This window comes from Brachyhypopomus gauderio, chromosome 4 (assembly GCF_052324685.1).
Source record: "Brachyhypopomus gauderio isolate BG-103 chromosome 4, BGAUD_0.2, whole genome shotgun sequence".
Taxonomy (NCBI): Eukaryota; Metazoa; Chordata; class Actinopteri; order Gymnotiformes; family Hypopomidae; genus Brachyhypopomus; species Brachyhypopomus gauderio.
Genome location: NC_135214.1, coordinates 27,698,414 through 27,717,786, shown reverse-complemented (window position 1 = coordinate 27,717,786; position 19,373 = coordinate 27,698,414). Strand labels below are relative to the sequence as shown.

Below are 19,373 nucleotides of genomic sequence, written 5' to 3'. Positions count from 1 at the left end.
TACAGGGCTTAAACTGGTATACGTCAACTGTGCTGTAAAAAAAAAAAAGGGTGAGACTAGTTGAGTTTGTACTTTATGGTTTGCAGGTATTTTTCGATGTTGGTCTCTTATCTCTTCCTCTCTTTCTGCAGGGACTGCCACGTTTAGATAACTGCAGGACTTGATCTGATGATTTCAAGCATCGCAAAGCCCTTTCCAGTGATGTCATCCTTCTTATTGCACCAGTCTAGTAATGTATTGCACCAGTCTAGTAATGTATTGCACCAGTCTAGCAATGTACTGGCTCTGTTAGACCACACCATAAGAACACGATCCAGTTAACAATGTTTACCATATTTGATTGTTTTCTTTACTAGAGTACTCTGTAGATATAAATGAAATTTGTAGTCAATCTGATCTCATGTGTCTCTCTTTCAGCCCTCTCTCTACGGACATGCCATGCATTCGATGGAGTTCATGTAGGTAACACTGAGACATGCAACATGAGCCTAACACAGTCTTTATACTGTGGCACAGTGTTCCGGAGTATTTCTTTCTTTTGCTGTCAGTCACTATTTTCTTTTTAGCATGTCTCCAGTCTGCAGCAAAGAAAATGCTGGAGAGGTTATTTGAACAACAAATTAGTATGTGGTGAGGCAGAATAATACCTGTACGAGTGCGAGACATCGATTCAAACAGCTAAAATTAACATAGCATTAAAGAAAACCATGTTTATGGCCATTTGTGCATTCCAAATATACAGCACCTTTTCAGTTGAACATTAATATTTTTTTATTGGAATGGTTTCACTTTCTCAATGTTAGTGAGACACAATTTGTGTTTTGTTGTATTTTGATGTTGAGGTGACGTATATATTAAATATTATACAGCCTGTAGTCATTATTTTTTTAAATGTAAATGCATTTTCTTTCTGTAATCTTGTACACAGTATAGTAGATGGCAGTGGTGTCTTGGCACCTGCCCTACAGAGTGTCCTACAGTGTCTCTCAAGCATTGGAACTACCCCCATGTGTGTGTGAGGCTGCTATTGCAGTTCTGAGCACTGCACCTGACAAAGTGTTTAAAACAACAACAATGGTCCCGCTAAAATATAGGACAACTCTGTTTTGCACACCTCTTAATATCTCGCCCACCATTGCATTGTTTGTTTGTTTTGGGAAGGTAGTCATTGTGTTGTCCAGCTGTGTGGTGATGGTAGAAGTCTTTTACTGCAAGGCTAATTTATTTGGGCTTTGAGTAAAGTTTGATGTTCAAGTCTACATTTTAGAAAAATATAGAGTATTAATAATTAAGTAACATTGTTGGTGTAAATAGAAATATTTAACTAAATATGAGAGTATTGATCACCTAAAAATACAGCATACAGAAGACTCAACTGAATCTGTAGATTAGTGCTCCATGATATAACATTATGTTTTTCCAAAAATACTAACTACTGACTATGTATATCATATGGAATTATTGGAATTACATCATATGCCATTTAAAACAAAATTGCCTTATGTTCACTGGCTCAGTCGTTCAAGTCTTGCCTCCAGTAAATTGTATGTTTTTCCTTGAATGTGTAGCTATGTAGCCATTATTTCAAGCGTTATTACCTGCAGAGATGTTAAGTAGCAAATGCCAATGCTTTATGAAAGACAGACACCATATTCAGTGCTGGACCTAAAACCCATTAAAGTTTAATATTATCAAACAGATCTGTGCTTTATTTGGTAATGTAAAAATAAACTGGGTCTTTTATGGGGCGGCGCTAGGAATGTAGAGCGTCCTCGTCTGGCCTCGGCCTGCAGGAGGAAAACTCCCAGGGTTAGACAGTTCCTGGAGTCCACACACATTACAGCAGGCGTGTTGTCAAAGGACACCACCGTGAGTCTCCCCACAACAGGTCATGTTTTCAGACATGTCAAACTGAAGACCGTAAATAGCTCAACCATATTTTTTGCCTTTTGGATTGAAGCGGAGCTGTGTATGTTTATATTTCTGTCTTTATGGTCTGAGTGGACTGATATATAAATATGACTGACCCATATAAAATAGGTTATGTCTGTCCTGTTTTAAACCTGAGGTCAGCATTAAAATCACTTGCAGTGGATGAAAGAGCAAATGTTTGCAGTCGCCAAACTTGACCATCGTCTTGAGAACCAGCTGCTTGAGAACTCATGGCTAGGTCCTAAGGGACCTTCTCTCTCTCTCTCTCTCTCTCTCTCTCTCTCTCTCTCTCTCTCTCTCTCTCTCTCTTTCTCTCTCTCTCTCTCTCTCTCTCTCTCTCCTGTCTGGCTGTCGTCCCGTGAGAATGGAATTGCAAACGAGCTCAGCCGTGCCACTGAGCCATGACAACGCACTACATGTCTGGCTTGCTGTAATGAACTGCTATTTACAGCAAATAAGGTGGATGGAGGAACACAGGCCTAAATGATGTGCTTCTGTTCCTGCCAATCTCCAGAGGCCGTGGCAGGGGGCCTTCTCTGGCAGACTCCTTATCTCCCTCCCCTTGGTCGGAGCTCCCTGCCTTAATGGGAGATACTCAAGAGATCAATGGAATAGGTTAAAGGAGCCATTGCATTCCAATGAATAAATGACACAGTGCCAGTGACAGCAATGCCTAAACAGACAAAGGGAGGGACATCAAAGAAGGAAAGGCATGAGCTAACATGGAGTATTTTATTGTATGTTTGTTTGGAAGGGAAAGTATATAGAAAATATTCATGTTTACAAGCTCATTGTCGAGATGTGTGTGAAGATTTCTTTCCCTTTTCAAGACAAGGATCTAAGTGGACACTCGTATTTGTCCTTGCAGGGTGTGCTTGTGGTAAAGTCGAGTGACAGTACAAAAATTGAGTCCTGTCACTGAAATTAAGGTTTAAACCACAGCTGTGTTATGTGGTGTCAAGGAAGACAATTGATATTCCAGGAAGAAATAATGGAGAAGTACATTGGAAGTTGCAGCTGTTCGCATGTACAAGGTCATGTGCCAGAGTTAAGTGGAAAGTGTTCACTGAGGACTGTACAGAGGCACTTAGCAGCAGTGCAGATTCTGGATTCAGGATTCATGGGCACCCTCCACACAAGTGAATATATACTGTGTTTACACGAATTCTGTCAAATAGTTTTATAAGTTACAGTCAGAGTTGTGTTATTATTTGTCACAAGTAAAATTATGCTTTGATAATTTAAAAAGTAGGCATACAGTGTTCTTTTGAATAAAAATATAAATTTAGGAATTTAGCCAAAAAATTGTGGTTGGCTGCTATCATTTCATTCCATACCATAATAGTTTCAGAGGAGTAAAAGTAATTGTTCACTTTAGTGCTTTTTTCAAAAAAGCTAATCACAGGAAGTTCAACTTGCATTCTTCAGTCTTTTTCAATAATCAGATATTTGGTTTGGAAGAAAGTTACTGTTTTCTCTCAAAGCATTTCTACAGTTCCAGTGTGACAGAGATTTATAGAGAAGGTAACCAAGGCCCATCATCAGAAATAGTGTAGGATCACTCTAATACTGCTCCACACCCTAATTTGCCTGTGTCAGATAGTGACTAGAGCAACTGAGTGCATATTGTGTTGTTTGACGTAAAGGAAGCATGTAGTTATTCACACTGCCTGATTTTGATTAACTAACCAGAAAGCTAAAACCTAAATTACTTATATGTACAGCAATGATTTACAGTTTTATAAAATTTGAAGGCACAGAGTAGACTTCTATTGAAAGGTTAATTGATTAAAATTGTATTAATGACACAATTCAAAATAGACTCGAACATCAACATTGTTTTGTTTTTGCGTGTGACTTTATGTTAATGCAATCCTTAAAGGAAATTATTGGAGGTTGTGATTTTAGCTTATTTGGCAGGAAATCAGAATTCTCCAATACACAAACACTACCTGACTATTCCCAGTTTACAGTAATATCTAGTACTTGGTATTAGTTTTGGGTAACGATAATTCAGAAACATTTTATAACTAAATAAAAGAAATACCAATACTGTTACTACAACTGCTACTCTGAAAAGTCATAACATTAACCATTTATAATAAAAGAAGTATATGAATAATAAAAGTTTCATCAAAACATACACTCTGAACATGTACTATAAACATTTCAACAGCACAGTGGTGAGGTCACTTAGTCAGTCAGGAGGAGCTACATTACATTTTTTTTTCCAAAAAGGCTTTGTATATATAATGGATAAGAGCTGATATACAGGGAACTGAAGCTGAATTTAGGATTTTCAGTTGTATAGCTGGAATGATAGCTGTCAACTGTCTTGAACTATTTCTCAGGGCAAGCAGTTTGACAGCAGGTCGGAGGGCATCTTTTCACGGACAGGAACACCACACAACATGTGCACTCTGTGGATTGACTGACACAAGGCTACAGAATTGAGATACTGTGTTTCTCTACAATACCTTACTGACAGAATTTGCACCCTCAGGATTGCAGAGTTTGGAACATGGAATATTTTTTCACTTTCCTATAAGCAAGCCATCCAGTGGATTTTTGTTATGAAAGGACAAATATTTAAGTGGTCCTCTGTGCATTGGTTCCTTCAATTCACAGCCACTGACCACATGTATATGTATTTATCCTGTGTATGGCATCCAATACACAATTGTGAAATGTTTGGAGATTCTGACATTCCAGCCTTGATGTGAGTGTATCAAAATAAAACCAAAAAAAAAAAAATTTCCATTCTTATTTCACAGAGTAAGACCTATATATATTTTTAATGGATCCAGTCATAAAATTTACTTATTACTAAGATAATAAGTTAATTTTCTGTCAAACTGTTTAATAGCAGTCATTTCTACACAACAATGCTTCCCTCTTCTGGCCTTTCTGGTCATTCATTCCAAGATGTCATCATGGCGTTACATTGTTACATGTAGTGTTAACAACACATATATATTAACATTCAGTCTAACAATCCAGCACTGAATTTTATGTGCTACATATAGAACTGATTGTAGAATGGATAAGACATTGTATTTCTTCTGTGCCCTTGCTTCCTGCTATCACTGTAACATTTAATAAAACACATTTACTTGTTATATTACACAGTACATACAGAATGAATCATTGAAAATGTTGGTACCATTTTATTTGCAACCTTATTCAATCTAGCAGGCAGTCGGGGGGGGGGGGGGGGGGGTGTGGTATAATTAGTTTTTTGGAAAGGTTGCATATATCAGTATCTATCATCGCTGCCATTACATCAATTAATGCTGTTGAAGTGTGAAAAATTGTCACAGGTCTGGCAGAAACCTTTTCCCATCCTTCACTGGGAGAACTTTCCTCCCGGCTTTTTTTTTTTTCTTCCGCTGGCATTAACTGCTGTCATCCCAGAAACAACAGAGCCCAGCGGTGTCAATTATATGTGATTGACTGAGTAAAGCGCACACAAATAAGCCAAAACAATGGACACAAAAATCTATATATGACTCCTCCTGTCAAATCAAGAGCTTGTCTCCTCCATTTTCATGCCGTACAACGGGCCGTCGGCGCCACGCTTAAACGTTCCCCTCACAGCCCCGTACCATCACCAATTAAACCGCCTGCTTCTGCAAAGGTGTGAAATGGCTCCCTTGGACATTGCCTCAAACTGTTGTCCAATAAACGAGGGCTAATTCATCAGCTTAACTTCACTTACAAAAACCCAGCTTCCCCAGGTATTGGTTTTTGTAAAAAATGAAATGCTCTTTTTGCTGGGGGGTTGGGGGGCGGGGGGCACGTGGACATAAGACTGGTGTTTTATTGTGTATGGTTTGTGAATGGAAACAAGGCGATTCTGACATGTTTATAGTATATCCTAAAATAAACAGCAATTTTTTCAATATACATTGACCTTTTGTAAAGGTTAAGCCAATTATACAATAAGTAGTATGTAATTATGCTCGCCATGCATATATTACACATCTAAGTTAAAAAGTAAATGTAAGCTGAAAAGCAAAAATTTATAATTTTGAAATGAGTTTTGACAATTTTTTTTATTTTGCAGACAGAATCAACAGGTAAATGCATTTATTTCTTATTTTTAGTTATTACAATGGTTGTCATGTTTTCTCCATACAATTAAATTATTATTCAAATGTATTTTAAAATGAGAAAAAAAAAACTACAGATTACAGATACATTTATTTATAAAAAGTGGAAAATACTGTTTTATGAGGCAGAATTAGGAAAACTGGTACCCAGTTCCAGCCATCTATAAAATGGTTTCTATGGTAGATGGCATGTTTTAGGATAAACCGTAAAACATGCTTTTCTTCTGAAAGAGTTCAGCAATGTGATGCAGTACTGTTGAGACGTAGTGGTCATGAACTCGCCATTTACCACAGACCTACAGAAAAGTCACTATACTATTATGGTTTATTTATGGTTTGTATTGCATTCAGGTTTGTAAAACACAATTTTGAGCAAAGGCTGATCTTGCTTCTGAGTCACATCTAACTATATAATGAAATCATGATTGTATAAAATCACAGTGTCGTTACTTAAGTATTTTAACAGTTCCACTGACACCACAAACATACTGAAAATCTGACCGTGAAGATGAGTTGTGCTATATACAGTGGCTCCAAGAAAACTAGGATGCTAAAATGCTTTGAGTTTGCAAAGTGCCTGATTTCCAAATATATGTTCTGATATTGGTCAATCATTTATGTCAAGAACATACAGTTAAATGCTTGCACCTCAATAACTTTAAAAACTGGGGGTTTTTTTTTGCTAAACACTTTAAGGGAAAAAACAGCTCTCTCAGCACCCTAGGAGCAAGGCACTTAAACAGCGCTGGTCTTGTTTTTGCATTTGGACAGACCACCTGGACTGGCCTTAGCATCTGGTTTTTTCCCAGCCAGACCCTGAGCTGAGCTAGAAGCAGCGTGCTTGCCTGGAGATGTGGACTGAGCGTTATTGTTGTTGCTATTCTGATTCCCACTCAGCGTCTCCATGATGGAGCGGAACGTGCCGAAGGGTCTCCTCCCTGATTCTGAAGTCTTTTCTTTACTCGAAGCTCCTTTGACCTCTCCTGCTTGCCCGTCCTTGTGGACAACAGGTGCTTCATCAAACGTCACCCTGAGTTTCAGGCTCTGTGAAGGTTTCCTACGAGAGGATGGAGATTTGAGAGCGCTCTTTGGACTCGTGACTTTTTGCCCGCTGTTAAATTCCGTGAGGTCCCCCGCCAAGTCGGCTTTTGTTTCGTGATCGACGTCGCTGCCGTCGGACGTCGGAGACGGATTGTACCCATCCATGGATTTGGATGTCCGGAGTGCAAACGAGAACTTGCGCTCTGCAGCTGAGGTATGCTTCTTCATGTGTGGGTGGAGCCCAGACGCCGGCTCCTCGCTGTCTCCGATGGGAAGCTGGGTCGGCCTCTCGGGCCTGGGGGCAGCCGAGGCCTGCTTGGACTCATCCGGCGGGTAGGCGTCCGTGTCCGATTCGCTGAGGGAACGCTGCATGATCTGCTTGAGGCGAGCCAGTTTCAGCTCCCGCTTCTCCACCACACCCAGCCTCCTCAGAGGCCCCGCCCCAGGCCCCGCCCCCGAGTCTGGCCCACTGGCGCCCTCTACTGCACCCTCCTGGAACTCCAGCGTTAGTTTCTCCTTGGAGCCCATTCTCTCTGCCATGTCCTTTCCCAGACGTTTGCGCAAAACCGCGTCCGAGTCCACATTCCTTTGCCTCAGAATCCACTGCCCATCACCAGGGGCAACCTCTGCAGTCAGGGTCATTTCTGGCCAAGCCTCCACCGAGGGCATAAGTGAACTAATAAAAAGAGACATTATTGAGATTATAATCTGATTATTATATGACATGTAATGAAAATGTTCCACATAAATCTAAGGAAAGTGCATTAGCAATAAATTGCATTATGACCAGTGAGTAAAACGTCATGGAAGGGCAGACCTAGGTGACCGTGGTCTTCCATTAGGATCTTGGCACTGCAACAGCAGCTGAAGTTGATTCTGGAGTGCTAATCTTGCTGTAGTTTGTCTACAGAAATGTTTTTTTTTTTCTTATTAGGGCTCAGAAAAATATATATATATACATGTGTTTTGCAAAACTAGAAAACACAATTAAATTGTATTTGAAGTCTGCTTACTCATGGAGTTGTTTGGTAAGCTTGACCACCTGTGAAGCCAGCGACATGCAGGTCTCCACGACCACCAGGTAACGGGAACAGGTGGTGTGACCCTGCCGCTCGGCACTCTGGGAGGGCCGCTCCCCCTGCTGGTTTGGCACTGTGACATTTGAGCCGTACTCCACCAGTGTCTTAGACAAGCAAATTAAAAAGAGAGTAAAATGATTAAATAAAAAAATTATATTTAAAATGAATTTTTTAAATGAATTAAAACAAGCATGACCAAAAAAAACAAACGATAAATTTTCAAAAGTCCACTGCTCAAAGTAATATTGTTCCTTACATCAACATACTTTCCCTGCTTGCTGACTAGTGCAAAGAAGAGGAAATGATTGGCCAGCCTACACTAACAGGAAACAGGAGGGAGACCAGTATCCTGTTTCCAATTTCTTTCATTGTACCCCAGAAAAAAAAATCTACTTTCCCCTAACACACTATTTAAAGCTTTTGTTAAATCAGCAATGCTTCTTAAAAGGGTAAATTGAAATTTCTGTCACCTGAAGGCAGCCCAGATGACCATACTGGGCAGCAACATGTACGGCGCTGTTTCCATTCTGATCCACTTCATCCAGTGAGATGGCTTGTTCTTGCATAAATTGTAGCAGCCACAACAAAATCCTTTCCTGAAGATAAGGAAACCTTTAAATTCATATATATCCCCAATGTAGTAAACAGAATTAGTTGTTGTCGTGCCTTATGTGATGGTCACCTGGCCGTATCGTGCTGCGTAATGGATTAGACTGGGATGCTCTCGAGTGCAGCTTAGTTCAGCGATGGCCTCCGTCTCGCTCACCATCCAGCGCACGCACTCCAAGTGTCCGTTCTATAAACACACAAAGAAAGCTCTAAATCTTAACGGAAGAAAAAGTCGAGCCAAAAATGTCCGACTAAATTCGGTCCAAGATGGTTTATTAAATGAACAGGTTTAAGCCCATTACACTGAGGCAAGGCTATGACCCATGTTAAAGCCTGGTCTGGTTTTCTGGCTGAGAATGTCCAGCTCACCCTGACCCCCAAACCAGCAGGAGTCAACTGTTGCTTGTTGCGCTCATTGAGACAGTCCTCCCCCATGAGGGAGGTGAGGTGTTGCAGGCATTCGGTGTGCCCTTGGGCAGCAGATATATGAAGAAGATTGTTCCCGTCCTCGTCTCGAATAAGCTCCAGGCTCTCAGTTGCAAAGTGAGGCTGAGGAAGAACAAAAATGATTTAATATTGCATATATTATTTCTTATCACCAAGACAGGATGCAGAACGGAACATTTTTAGGGGCTTCTTACCAACAGTGAGATTTGCCCCTCCCGGACAATGTTGATAATATTCTGAGACTTCTTCGTTTCCTCATCGCATTCCCCAAAAGCTCTCGAACTGCTCCAAGACTTGTCAAGTCTTCCCACTGCGCCTCCTATAGGGAACAGAGACTGGCTACCCGGAGTATCTGTCCCAGCCTTGTGGGTCGGCGTGTCTGGAAAAGATCTGCTTGATAACAGTTTGTCTGCCTCGGATATAGAGGAGTGCAGTGAGCTTGGGGAGTGGTCATAGCCAACCGTCTGTGCTCTGAGATCCATAGACTTGGACTTTCTCATGTCTGGCCAGTTGACGGGCGAGAGCACGCAAAACTGTGTCCCGCCACCTACAGACTCAGCATGGCTAAGGGATGACGCCTTGACACCGAGACACCTATCACCAGCACTGCTCCCTGAAGCACACTTCTCAGAGGCCGCTCTGGGGAGGGTTGCCATTTGCTGGCTGGATTTTATGTAAGGCACATCCAGTATCTCATCCATGTCCAAATCATAGTGTTCTAGTTCCCCAAAAAGTGCTCCATTAGCAATACTTTTGCACTTGTGCCCCTGAATGTCGCCTGGAGTCATACTTGTCTGGGGCCCTTTAGGGGACGCTTCTTCCTTGGTGCCCTCTGCACTGTGCCCGGGACTCTTATTGTCATTGTCAGTGTCCAAAACCTCGGGCTGATGTTTAAGCGGCGAGACCCTTTTAACAGGTCTGAATTTGCTGTACACATCTGCGATTCCTGTGGGCTTGGTCCCACTTCCACTGTGCAGTGAAGCACTTCGACCCCAGTTGATTCCTGGAGCTGAAACAGTAGAGTGAATTCAGTCACACTGAAAGAAACACTTCTACAGGTGCGAGTTCAATTACGCACACATGCAAAATACAACATTTATAAAGTAACATTCTTGCGTGGGACAACAACGCACATACCTTGCCTCTCTTCAGCCTGTCCATCATTTCTGCGGCAAAGTTCTGGGATGCTCTTTGATGTGTACTATGATAGAGACCAAAGGAATTTTAAACATCTAGTTTTGTAGTCTTTTGTAGCCTCATTATTAAACTGAGTCATATTCTGAAATGTATGCACAAATCTGTTGTGCTGTAATGAACACTAGCTTATTCCACAATTAGTAACTTTGTGTTCTTTTTCTGGAGGCAACATAGAAAAATGGCATGCAGTATTTAAAGGCAGCCAAGAGAGTGGAGTGAGGGGAGTTTTAATAAAGCTATATACTACACTAGACTCTGTGCAATACAAATAAATTAACACTTCAGTTAATTACCTGCGTAATTAGCTAAATCAATAAACAGATCAATAAACAGAAATATACTGTATATTTCTGTAAATTGCATTTATTGTAGGTCTATGGTAAATCTGTATAAGAGTGCAGTGGCCATGGCCAAACATTTTAATTAGCCCATTATTATCTTAGCCTTTTAATATGCATTCAAAAATCACATATTTTAAAGAAAGTGTACTTTACGAAACAGTGATAAAGGGGCTTCCAAGAACAGCAGATCATTCCCACATGTTTACTTCAGCTGCTTTAGTTAAATGTTTACACACAGATCATTTTGTTTCACATGTTAAAATTCTACTTCCACATAAGGCTTTTGGACCTACCTAAAATTAGGTCCATCATTTTTCATTTGCTGTTATGAAACAAGTGAATTACTAGTGTGCAAAAATATTCACTTGGTAATACAATTTATGTACTTACAGCCAAGTCATCAGTGAAATCAATCTCATCTAAATCCAGATACTCAGGAGCATCCATCTTCTGTGAGCATTCTGTCCACCAACCCTAGTGAGAAAGGCAATGTGTGGATAATTATTTTCAACTAACCAGTGATCTAAACTAACTAATGCACTGAATTATTAATTATAATTATAGTTTCTTCTTAGCTGAAGAGTTCGTAAATAAAGTGTTGATAAGCACAGCTGGATAAAATAGCCTGTAGGTGCAATGCACATCAGTGACTAGTGGAGATTAGAGGAAGTGAAATATTTGGGAAAATGGGGGAGGATGATGATCCAATAATTGGATTTAGTCTAACCCATCTGGTGTCCCAGTTCAGCAGAACCACCCTACAAACCCAGGAATGTGTAATGCACCTGGCTGCTGCTTTCGAGAAAAATGCTCAAAATGTGTCTGGTAGTTAATCCAACAAAATCATCTAATCTGCAAAATAATATCTAACTACAGGAATCAAACACTTACTTTCCCTCCCAATGCAACCTTACAAATGGGTAAAACACCCAAAAGAAGCAGGAAAACAGTTAGATACACAGAGGCACAGATAGAGTTTATGATGAACCCCTTAACAAACTACATTAGAGTTCAGCTGAGGCTACAGTGCTATTGGGGTTATAAAGAAGAATTGTGTTTCACTCGTGATTATATTGGGTTTTGTTTGTTTTGAGAAACTTAACCAGTCTATACTTTGTTTGTGTCGGTGTCAAACCTTTATAGGATTTACCTCAGTCATCAAAATGTAATTTTCTAGACTGCCTACAATAGGCTGTAATTAACAGTGTTGCATGTCTAATTCAGGTGTGTGTGTCATCTATATCTAGGTAGGTCGTTGCTGTTCAACTGAAAGTGGTTTTATGCATTACCAACTCTAAGCCATTTTCAAGACTCTGCTCATGAGACAGATGCTGTCTGAATGCAGAATTATATCCTCATTTCTGTTCCTGGTTGTTAAAACGGGCTGGCTGGATAATTAGGTGGCTGGGGATACAACCTGGTATTACCAGCAACGCATATAGCCACATAGCTAGCTAACTAGCTCGGCGTATGTGTCTAATTTAGTCTAAAACCTCACCGAAGTTGATAAACGCGAACGTTTATACTCTACATGTCTCGGTTCACAGAATGAAACGGGTTTAAGAGCAGCCCGTAACCTGCCCGGCACCATTTGGCACACACTCGGTAAGCTGGTGCGGAGCTTCCCCCATTGTTTGTGTGGATGGTGGGCTAGTCCGCTAGCTCGCTTAGCACAGGGCAGGTCCAGTCGAACCGTTACCGAGCAGTGTTAAAACGTTACACTCTCCACCAGCGCTCTCGGTAACATCTGTTCGTGATAATAATACAAATGATGGTGATAATAATGATACAGTACCAACGATACCTTCTATAAGTGCCGTGTCTTCCAGCGGTACCTTTCTTGATCCACTTCACAAGAATCTGACATGGAGAGCGGCGCCGTTATTCCTGGTTATTCCAAGGAAACCGGATATACATCCCGGTTCTGCGTTACTGGGCCAGATGCCCAAGTTCAGCTGCGGCTACAGAGTACAGGAGGAGAACCATCCGGACCAGACATGCACATCTTCACGCATCACCAAACCCGTTAAGGAATCGACCAAAATCCTGTATAGGTTTTTAAATAACCAGAAAAGATTTTCTAAATTGACGAGAACCTGGTTTATCGAGAACCTGATTTTTTTCAGATCTCAACAATGTTTTAGAGTAATACTTTACTAGATGTTCTTGAAGGCTGATTAAATAGGTAGAGAATATAGCTTTACACATATTTTTCTGTGAACATCTACTCATCCTGATCCTGAGGGACGTTTTTTTGGTACTGTAGTTAATGCTGCACGTTCAATAAACAAACAGCATATTTCAGAAAAACACCAGAAATAATGTTGTTCTGCTGAGTTTCTAGACAGGTTCCTCTGTCCTGGGGGCAGCTGTTTTAGGGAAAAGGGTATTTTAAAAGTTACAATAATTTAAGTATACTTGTACCAGGAAATGTGCAGATAAAAAGTAAAGTACATTTCTCGTAAAAATGTGCAGTTTCTTATTCTGGTTGATCCCGCACCCAGCTGTGCATTAATAAAGGTACAGGTGATGGGGGTGTAGACTTCCAGTTATTGACTGGAATGTGTGACCTCAAAATTCTTGGTGCTACCGCTTTAAAACCACTTAGCTTTATAATGTAATTACAATTAATGTTTACCAAGCTACAGGAGGGATAGATTTAAGAATTATTTCATTCCATATTCAGTACCACTGTTGAACCTGGATTTATACACTGGAACATGTAGCCTATATAGAAACTGTACAGTCCTAGTTTTGCTGTTATTGCTACCAGAATGCTAAACAGGCTTAAACATTCATCATCATAAACATTAAACATTGCTGGCAAATTGTGTTTAAATTGAATGTACTGTATACTAGAATCAATGACTAGAATCAACTATTATAACAACATTTTTAATGTGGAACTTTAAAAAGCTTCCTTAAGGCTTTGTTTTATAGTACTGCACTCTAGTGGATTTTTTGCAAACTGCATTCTAGTTAAAGCTACGGCTTTTCAAATGAGGTGCACCCTAAATATATAGTTATGCCTCTCTTTGACTAAAAGTACAAAAATAATAACTGTGAAATTAAAATGCATCTGGATATTGCCAGTTCTTGCTGGATCTTGTCCTGTTGAATCGTTGTAATGTCCACACATACACAAGAACGACAACTGAATACCCAGAGTTTATTCTTAATGGCGTATGTATCTGATGCCTGTTGCTGTGACTCATTATGAGGTTTGAAGACGTGCTGTAAGCACTAAGATTGGCCATATTCAGTCTGAAAGATTACAATAAGTCAATCAGAGAAGCAGCTTCATTTGTTGCCAGTAAGGTTAACACTGTCGAACCAGAAGACTATTATTATTGGGGAGGACCATTATTAGGAATGACAGAGGAACAAACTATTTTCAGTAATGAAGAAAGCTTCCTTAGTATGGTTGAACAGGTCAGAAACCATATCCAGAATGTTGATTTGTCATATTACTATGAAAATAAGTGGGTCAGCACAACGAGTCTAAGTTTTCTTGTGGCATTTACTATAATAATAATAATTCTAGTAATAATGAACTATGTTGAGATCTGGGAGTTCTGGTTTCATGATGTTCTTATGGGTAGATGAGACAAAAATGAAACTGTGTTGTCATGGCATCTGGCATGTGTAGCTGGCCCACCTGTCTTCATCGATAAAAGACTGAGATTGCTGAATGGTTCACTCACACACAAATATCTGGATAAAAGCCAAATATATTCTTCCTTTTAACCTCAAAGACATTGCTTGATTCAAATCCAGTGGCCTTGAGTATAGCGTATTGTCTCCTATGAGCACAGAAGCCAGGTGGCTGCCCATGTCCTTACATACTGCACTGCAATTTAAGGTTCTTCTGCAGAATCCCTGTAAATTAAGAGTGACGTTCCTGATATGTTCAATAAAAAATGAACTCCAAAGAACCGACACTATACTAACACAGAAAACGTATCATTTATTTCAACATTCATCTGTGATTTATGCACAGGAAAGAAACAGAGAGAAAGGGCCTAGCTTTTGTTTAAGTGAGATTTGCCTCCCAAATTGCAGTGATTCTTAAAGGAAATAGCACCCTTTAATGTTAGACATTGTAGCATGTTTATAATTACTGTACATAGAGATCCTCTGCTATAGATAATGATAATTAACAATTTAAATATAATATTTGATGATATATAGCCTACATAGGCTAATTTGCTTGAGTGTCCAAATAACCTCATGATAGCATATATGTCCTATATACACATATTTTGTTCTTTTTCTTTCAAATCTACAATAATATATAATAATACAATAATCTACAGCAATAATATCGTATTAAATAAGAAATAAGAGGTGACTTTCTCAGCTATTTCCTTGCAGCAACAGCAATGGAAGCACCTTCAGAAGTGTCAAACGTATTACATATTGTCTTCATCTTTGTTAGAGATTTAGCACTTTGACGTGTTTCATTGCTCTTATACACATTTTGGTACATGAATGTGACAGAATTGGACTGCGCTGAGAGGATCGTCACTGTTGTGCAGAGTTTCACCCCCATGACTTCCCCATTGATGATTTTTGCCTAGTGGTCTTGGGTTTGGTGACATACTGCAATCAGTATCTGAAGAGTAAAAGAGTTTTCATTCATCCTACAGTAATATTTAACTGTTGCAATAAAACTATTAGAATTCACAGCAAAAATTCTAAAACTAATCTGCCCATTGTATAAACATTTCAAAACTTGTATTTCCAGGAGAATGCACAAGGGGGCACTGCAACGACTTGTTCTTAATGTTCGTGAGAAAAAAGGCTTCCATGGCCACAGGTGTATAAAATTAAGCACCTATATAATCATGTTTCTCATGTTTGTGGAAACCAGAGCACATTTAACACAATAACACTTTGCATTAAGTGTTTACTTACTAACGTGAAGTAATGTGTTAGTTAACATGAACAACACATGAAGTAACATATTAACAATAATTAACTAACGTTAATTAAACATGTTACAGTTGCAGCTCCAGTTTTAGCTCTTTGTTACTCGCACCTTTTTAGAGCTTTAGTGTTTTAGTTTGGAGCACAAGGGACTAAAGAGCTAAAAACAGTATGGACACACTTCAGTTCTTATGCTGATAGATTCTGGATATTTCCAAGTTACCCATTACTTATGTAGGTAAATCAGTACAATGTAATATATTCCTTTAAGGTCGCACCAAAAAAGGTGCAAGCAGCAAAGAGCCAAAACAGGACCTGCAACTGTTACATGTTTACTTAACGTTAGTTAATTATTGTTAATGTGTTACTTCATGTGTTGTTCATCTTAACTAATGCATTACTTCACGTTAGTTAGTCAACGCTTAATGTAAAGTGTTACCTTTAGCACTTTAAAAATTGAAGTATCTGAGTTGCTTCCACTTACTGAGACACACTGCATCCTGAAGTGTGGACATAATTGCCGGTATACTGAATGTCACAGCGAACAATGTTATTGTTGTAGTCTGACTCTGGAACCTGGAAGCCAGGATTCACAGTAATCTGAAACACAACCAAACAAAAATATATCAGAAACAGGCATTTTAAGCACACAAGAGTGCATAGAATAAATAATGTAAAAGCTCACCTTGAGAATATATTTGCCAGGTTTAACATCGGTAATATCAATCCACTGGCAGTCAATATCTGCGTTGTAAGTGTCATAACATCCTGGGCTCAGTCCCTAATTAATAATCCAAGTTAAGAGTCAGAAATATTTTTTATACTGATGGCTGGGCATACAACATTTCTGGTTTCTCAGTTTTTCTGTTTAGGGTAGCGTTTCTGTTTAGTCCATTTAAAATGCATGCTTATGTAAAATTTTACGTGATCAGGCCGTCATAGAGCTCTCTATTACTCATAACTGGCGTTATGAGGTCATGGGGGAGGCAAGTGGAACTACACCTGAGTATGGGAGGTGCAGGCGTAACGTCTGTAGTGTCCCGGGTCGCAGGACGTGTCCTCCAGGCAGAAGCTAGCTTTGTGTCCTTCTGCTACCCTGCTCTGGGTGCTGGCGTCCAGCAGGTCATAATGGCAAAACTCAGCCATGCTGTGGAAATGTCTGAATATGGGGACATGGGGGGGAAACACTGTATATTAAACATCATCCTCGCTTATTATGCAGCTCTTAATAGAACATACAGGAGTTCATTCAAAGGAAGGATTCCCCAAAGCTATTGTACTCATTCATTCCATTTAGCTTATTTTATTCCCTTTAAGGAATGCTAGAAAATTTGTTTTGATGTTAAAGAGGAATGATAGTGATGTTAATAAACTTCCTGTAACTCTACACTAAGCAAAGCAAGGTAAGTCAGGTTTATCTGTAAGGCACTTTCACACACAGAGGGAATTCAAAGTGTTTTATACAGCAGAATAATTAAACAATAAAGTTAGTATGTAATTAGATATATTGCTTGGGGGGGGGGGGGTTGCAATAAACAAAAAAATCAGAATATAAAACAAATAGATAAATAAACATTAAATACAGCCACAGTTCTAAAATGAAAAGTTCTGCCTTGAACCTACCTGACACCTAGTGGTGAAAAAGTGAACACAGAGAAGAAGTAATTGCGTCAAACAGAAAGGGTTCGGGGTAAAACTAGAGTAGGGAGGACGTCAGCACTCACTGGTGACAGCTGTGCCATTCCCAGGCGTAGCGTGGACGGCTGGGAAGAAAGTCCGAGGTTCCCTGATTCTTCACTCGTTGAGGAAACCTTAGCAACACTCTTGTATCATAGTCCCTCGCGTGATCAGCGGAACTGTTGGCATATAAAGCGACCTTTAAAAAAGATCTGATTAATTGCGTTTAAAAGGGCAATGCCACGAGGAGAAGCGCTTTTCGTGCTTATCGGACATGAAACGAGGGCTCCACCCCTGCCGACCACAATTAGTACATATGAATGCAAAAATCAAACAGGAGTTACAAGCCTTATAAATCAGCGGTCTTCTTATAAAGATGTCTTTTTTAAATCGATGCAAAGAACTTTTTAAAAGTAAATGGAAAGTAAATTGCTTGAAGTTATATGATGGATAAAAAACAACACCAACCTTGACAAGCAGTTTTCCTCAGCTGCACACCTAAGGTTGTACATCGGTACCCTCTGTACATATGTAGAAATCTGGACGTAATAGGGGTCTGTGACCAGATCTGGGAGCCCTGTTAGTGACAGGTGTGAAATTAGTACTGTAGGCCTATATTTGATATTTCTTCAGAACATATGAACCTAAATCACAATCAAAATCTTACCATTTTGAAAGTAATGCGTCCCATAACCGGGTCTTTGTCTGGTTCTGTACCGAGGCGTGTAGTAAGAGTCATAGTAATTGTAATATGGATTATATTGACTGTTACGGGAGGATTTGTAAGGGTCATATGGATCATCCGCGAGCATTTGTTCCTCTTGCCTCGGACTGCTTAGTGGTGGTGAATTGGTAGAAACAGTGTCGCTTGTTGACTCTTCCTGCGTCGCTTCTTGTGCAGGAATTGACTCCACCGGACGTTGCCTTAACCGAGCTTGTGTTCGGCGGGACGCGGAACCTTCCAGCGCTCGGGTCGGTGGGTCTCTTGGAGATTCCGTGCGTGTCCCAAGGCGCCTTGAAACCGTATCATTACTGTCTCTGATCACGACGACTGGGCTATCCGATTCCCTGTTCTCCTGTCGGTCCGATGGGACATATTCGGAACCGTGGCTTAATAAACTGTAAACGCGGCCGTTGTTAGTCCATCTGATCCTGGTGCGCAACGCACCTGCATGTTGCGCGCGCGCTGGTCTTGGTTCCGAACGGTGCTGACAGTAAACGGTTTGCAGAACACATCCAAATATAGAAACGTACAAAAGCATAACACCTCTAGCAATACTACCCGCCATTTCTTTGCACAGACGACACTGATATTTCTTACAGAATCATATGTTGCTTGTTTAAATGATAAGAAAACGCGCGAATTGTAGAAAAAGTACTTGTAAAAATCTTTTTAGAAGTCGCATTGGAATACTTTAAAGCCTTATATTTAAGCAGAGTCTTGTACCGCGAATGCAGCGTTTGAGAATATGTCCTAGGTTTTGCAAGGAGGGGGTGGATTTTAAAAGTTTCTGGACCACGTTCGAAGTGAAGTGACACAAGCGCGTGGGGTCTGTCGTAAGGAATACTCATCTCTCAAAGACAACACGCTCCTCCACGAACATTTGCAATCTCACGATCAATAACATAATACTTACTAAGCATTCGATTAATCTACAATAGTTATATATTATACCACTCAGCTCTTTCCTACTGTTTCTTAATTTCCTTTCACGTTCGTCTGGAACTACGTGTCCATTATTCTAATGTGGCGGTGCTTTTATGCATTCCGAAGATCCATACATTTCTGTTTAACTATATCCAATAACGCTGTGGGGAAAATTTATTTTCTGTCTGCTCACACTACATTACTTTGTATTGCGAGCTTTTTCTCCTGCTGCTGTTCACATTATGGAGTATGAAATTCTTAAGCCTCAGTGTCATTTCCAACGCCTTGTGGCAACCTGCTGTGTTATTATGGTGAGAGGTTCATTCTGTCTTCGTCAGCACTCCTCAGTAAAGGACCTAGT

The 19,373-nt window shown here is 40.0% G+C and overlaps 2 protein-coding genes across 2 annotated transcripts; both read right to left on the bottom strand.

Annotated features, from left to right (window-relative positions):
* Positions 1-6,692: 6,692 nt before the first annotated feature.
* On the bottom strand, positions 6,693-12,747 carry sncaip (synuclein, alpha interacting protein). Its single transcript, XM_077003503.1, has 10 exons — positions 12,563-12,747; positions 11,149-11,232; positions 10,358-10,421; positions 9,415-10,229; positions 9,143-9,322; positions 8,847-8,960; positions 8,635-8,760; positions 8,099-8,268; positions 7,903-7,989; positions 6,693-7,761 (listed from the first exon to the last, which is right to left on the bottom strand). The coding sequence occupies exons 2-10, from the start codon at positions 11,203-11,205 to the stop codon at positions 6,780-6,782; spliced, it is 2,595 nt and encodes an 864-aa protein (XP_076859618.1). The 5' UTR covers positions 11,206-11,232; positions 12,563-12,747; the 3' UTR covers positions 6,693-6,779.
* A 1,964-nt stretch (positions 12,748-14,711) lies between these two features.
* lox (lysyl oxidase) lies at positions 14,712-18,859 on the bottom strand. The gene is made up of 7 exons (XM_077001235.1): positions 18,032-18,859; positions 17,833-17,941; positions 17,412-17,543; positions 16,690-16,846; positions 16,373-16,468; positions 16,172-16,287; positions 14,712-15,373 (listed from the first exon to the last, which is right to left on the bottom strand). The coding sequence occupies exons 1-7, from the start codon at positions 18,651-18,653 to the stop codon at positions 15,367-15,369; spliced, it is 1,239 nt and encodes a 412-aa protein (XP_076857350.1). The 5' UTR covers positions 18,654-18,859; the 3' UTR covers positions 14,712-15,366.
* Between the last annotated feature and the right edge of the window lie 514 nt (positions 18,860-19,373).

Coding starts and splice junctions, on each gene's coding strand:
- lox (XM_077001235.1), bottom strand. CDS start 18,653: ATGGCGGGTAGTATTGCTAGAGGTGTTATGCTTTTGTACGTTTCTATA. Junction 17,942..18,031: donor GACGCATTACTTTCAAAATG/GTAAGATTTTGA, acceptor TGTCACTAACAG/GGCTCCCAGATCTGGTCACA. Junction 16,847..17,411: donor GAATGGCACAGCTGTCACCA/GTGAGTGCTGAC, acceptor CCCCATATTCAG/ACATTTCCACAGCATGGCTG.
- sncaip (XM_077003503.1), bottom strand. CDS start 11,205: ATGGATGCTCCTGAGTATCTGGATTTAGATGAGATTGATTTCACTGAT. Junction 10,422..11,148: donor ATTTCACTGATGACTTGGCT/GTAAGTACATAA, acceptor TCTCTATCATAG/TACACATCAAAGAGCATCCC. Junction 9,323..9,414: donor AGGGGCAAATCTCACTGTTG/GTAAGAAGCCCC, acceptor GTTCTTCCTCAG/CCTCACTTTGCAACTGAGAG.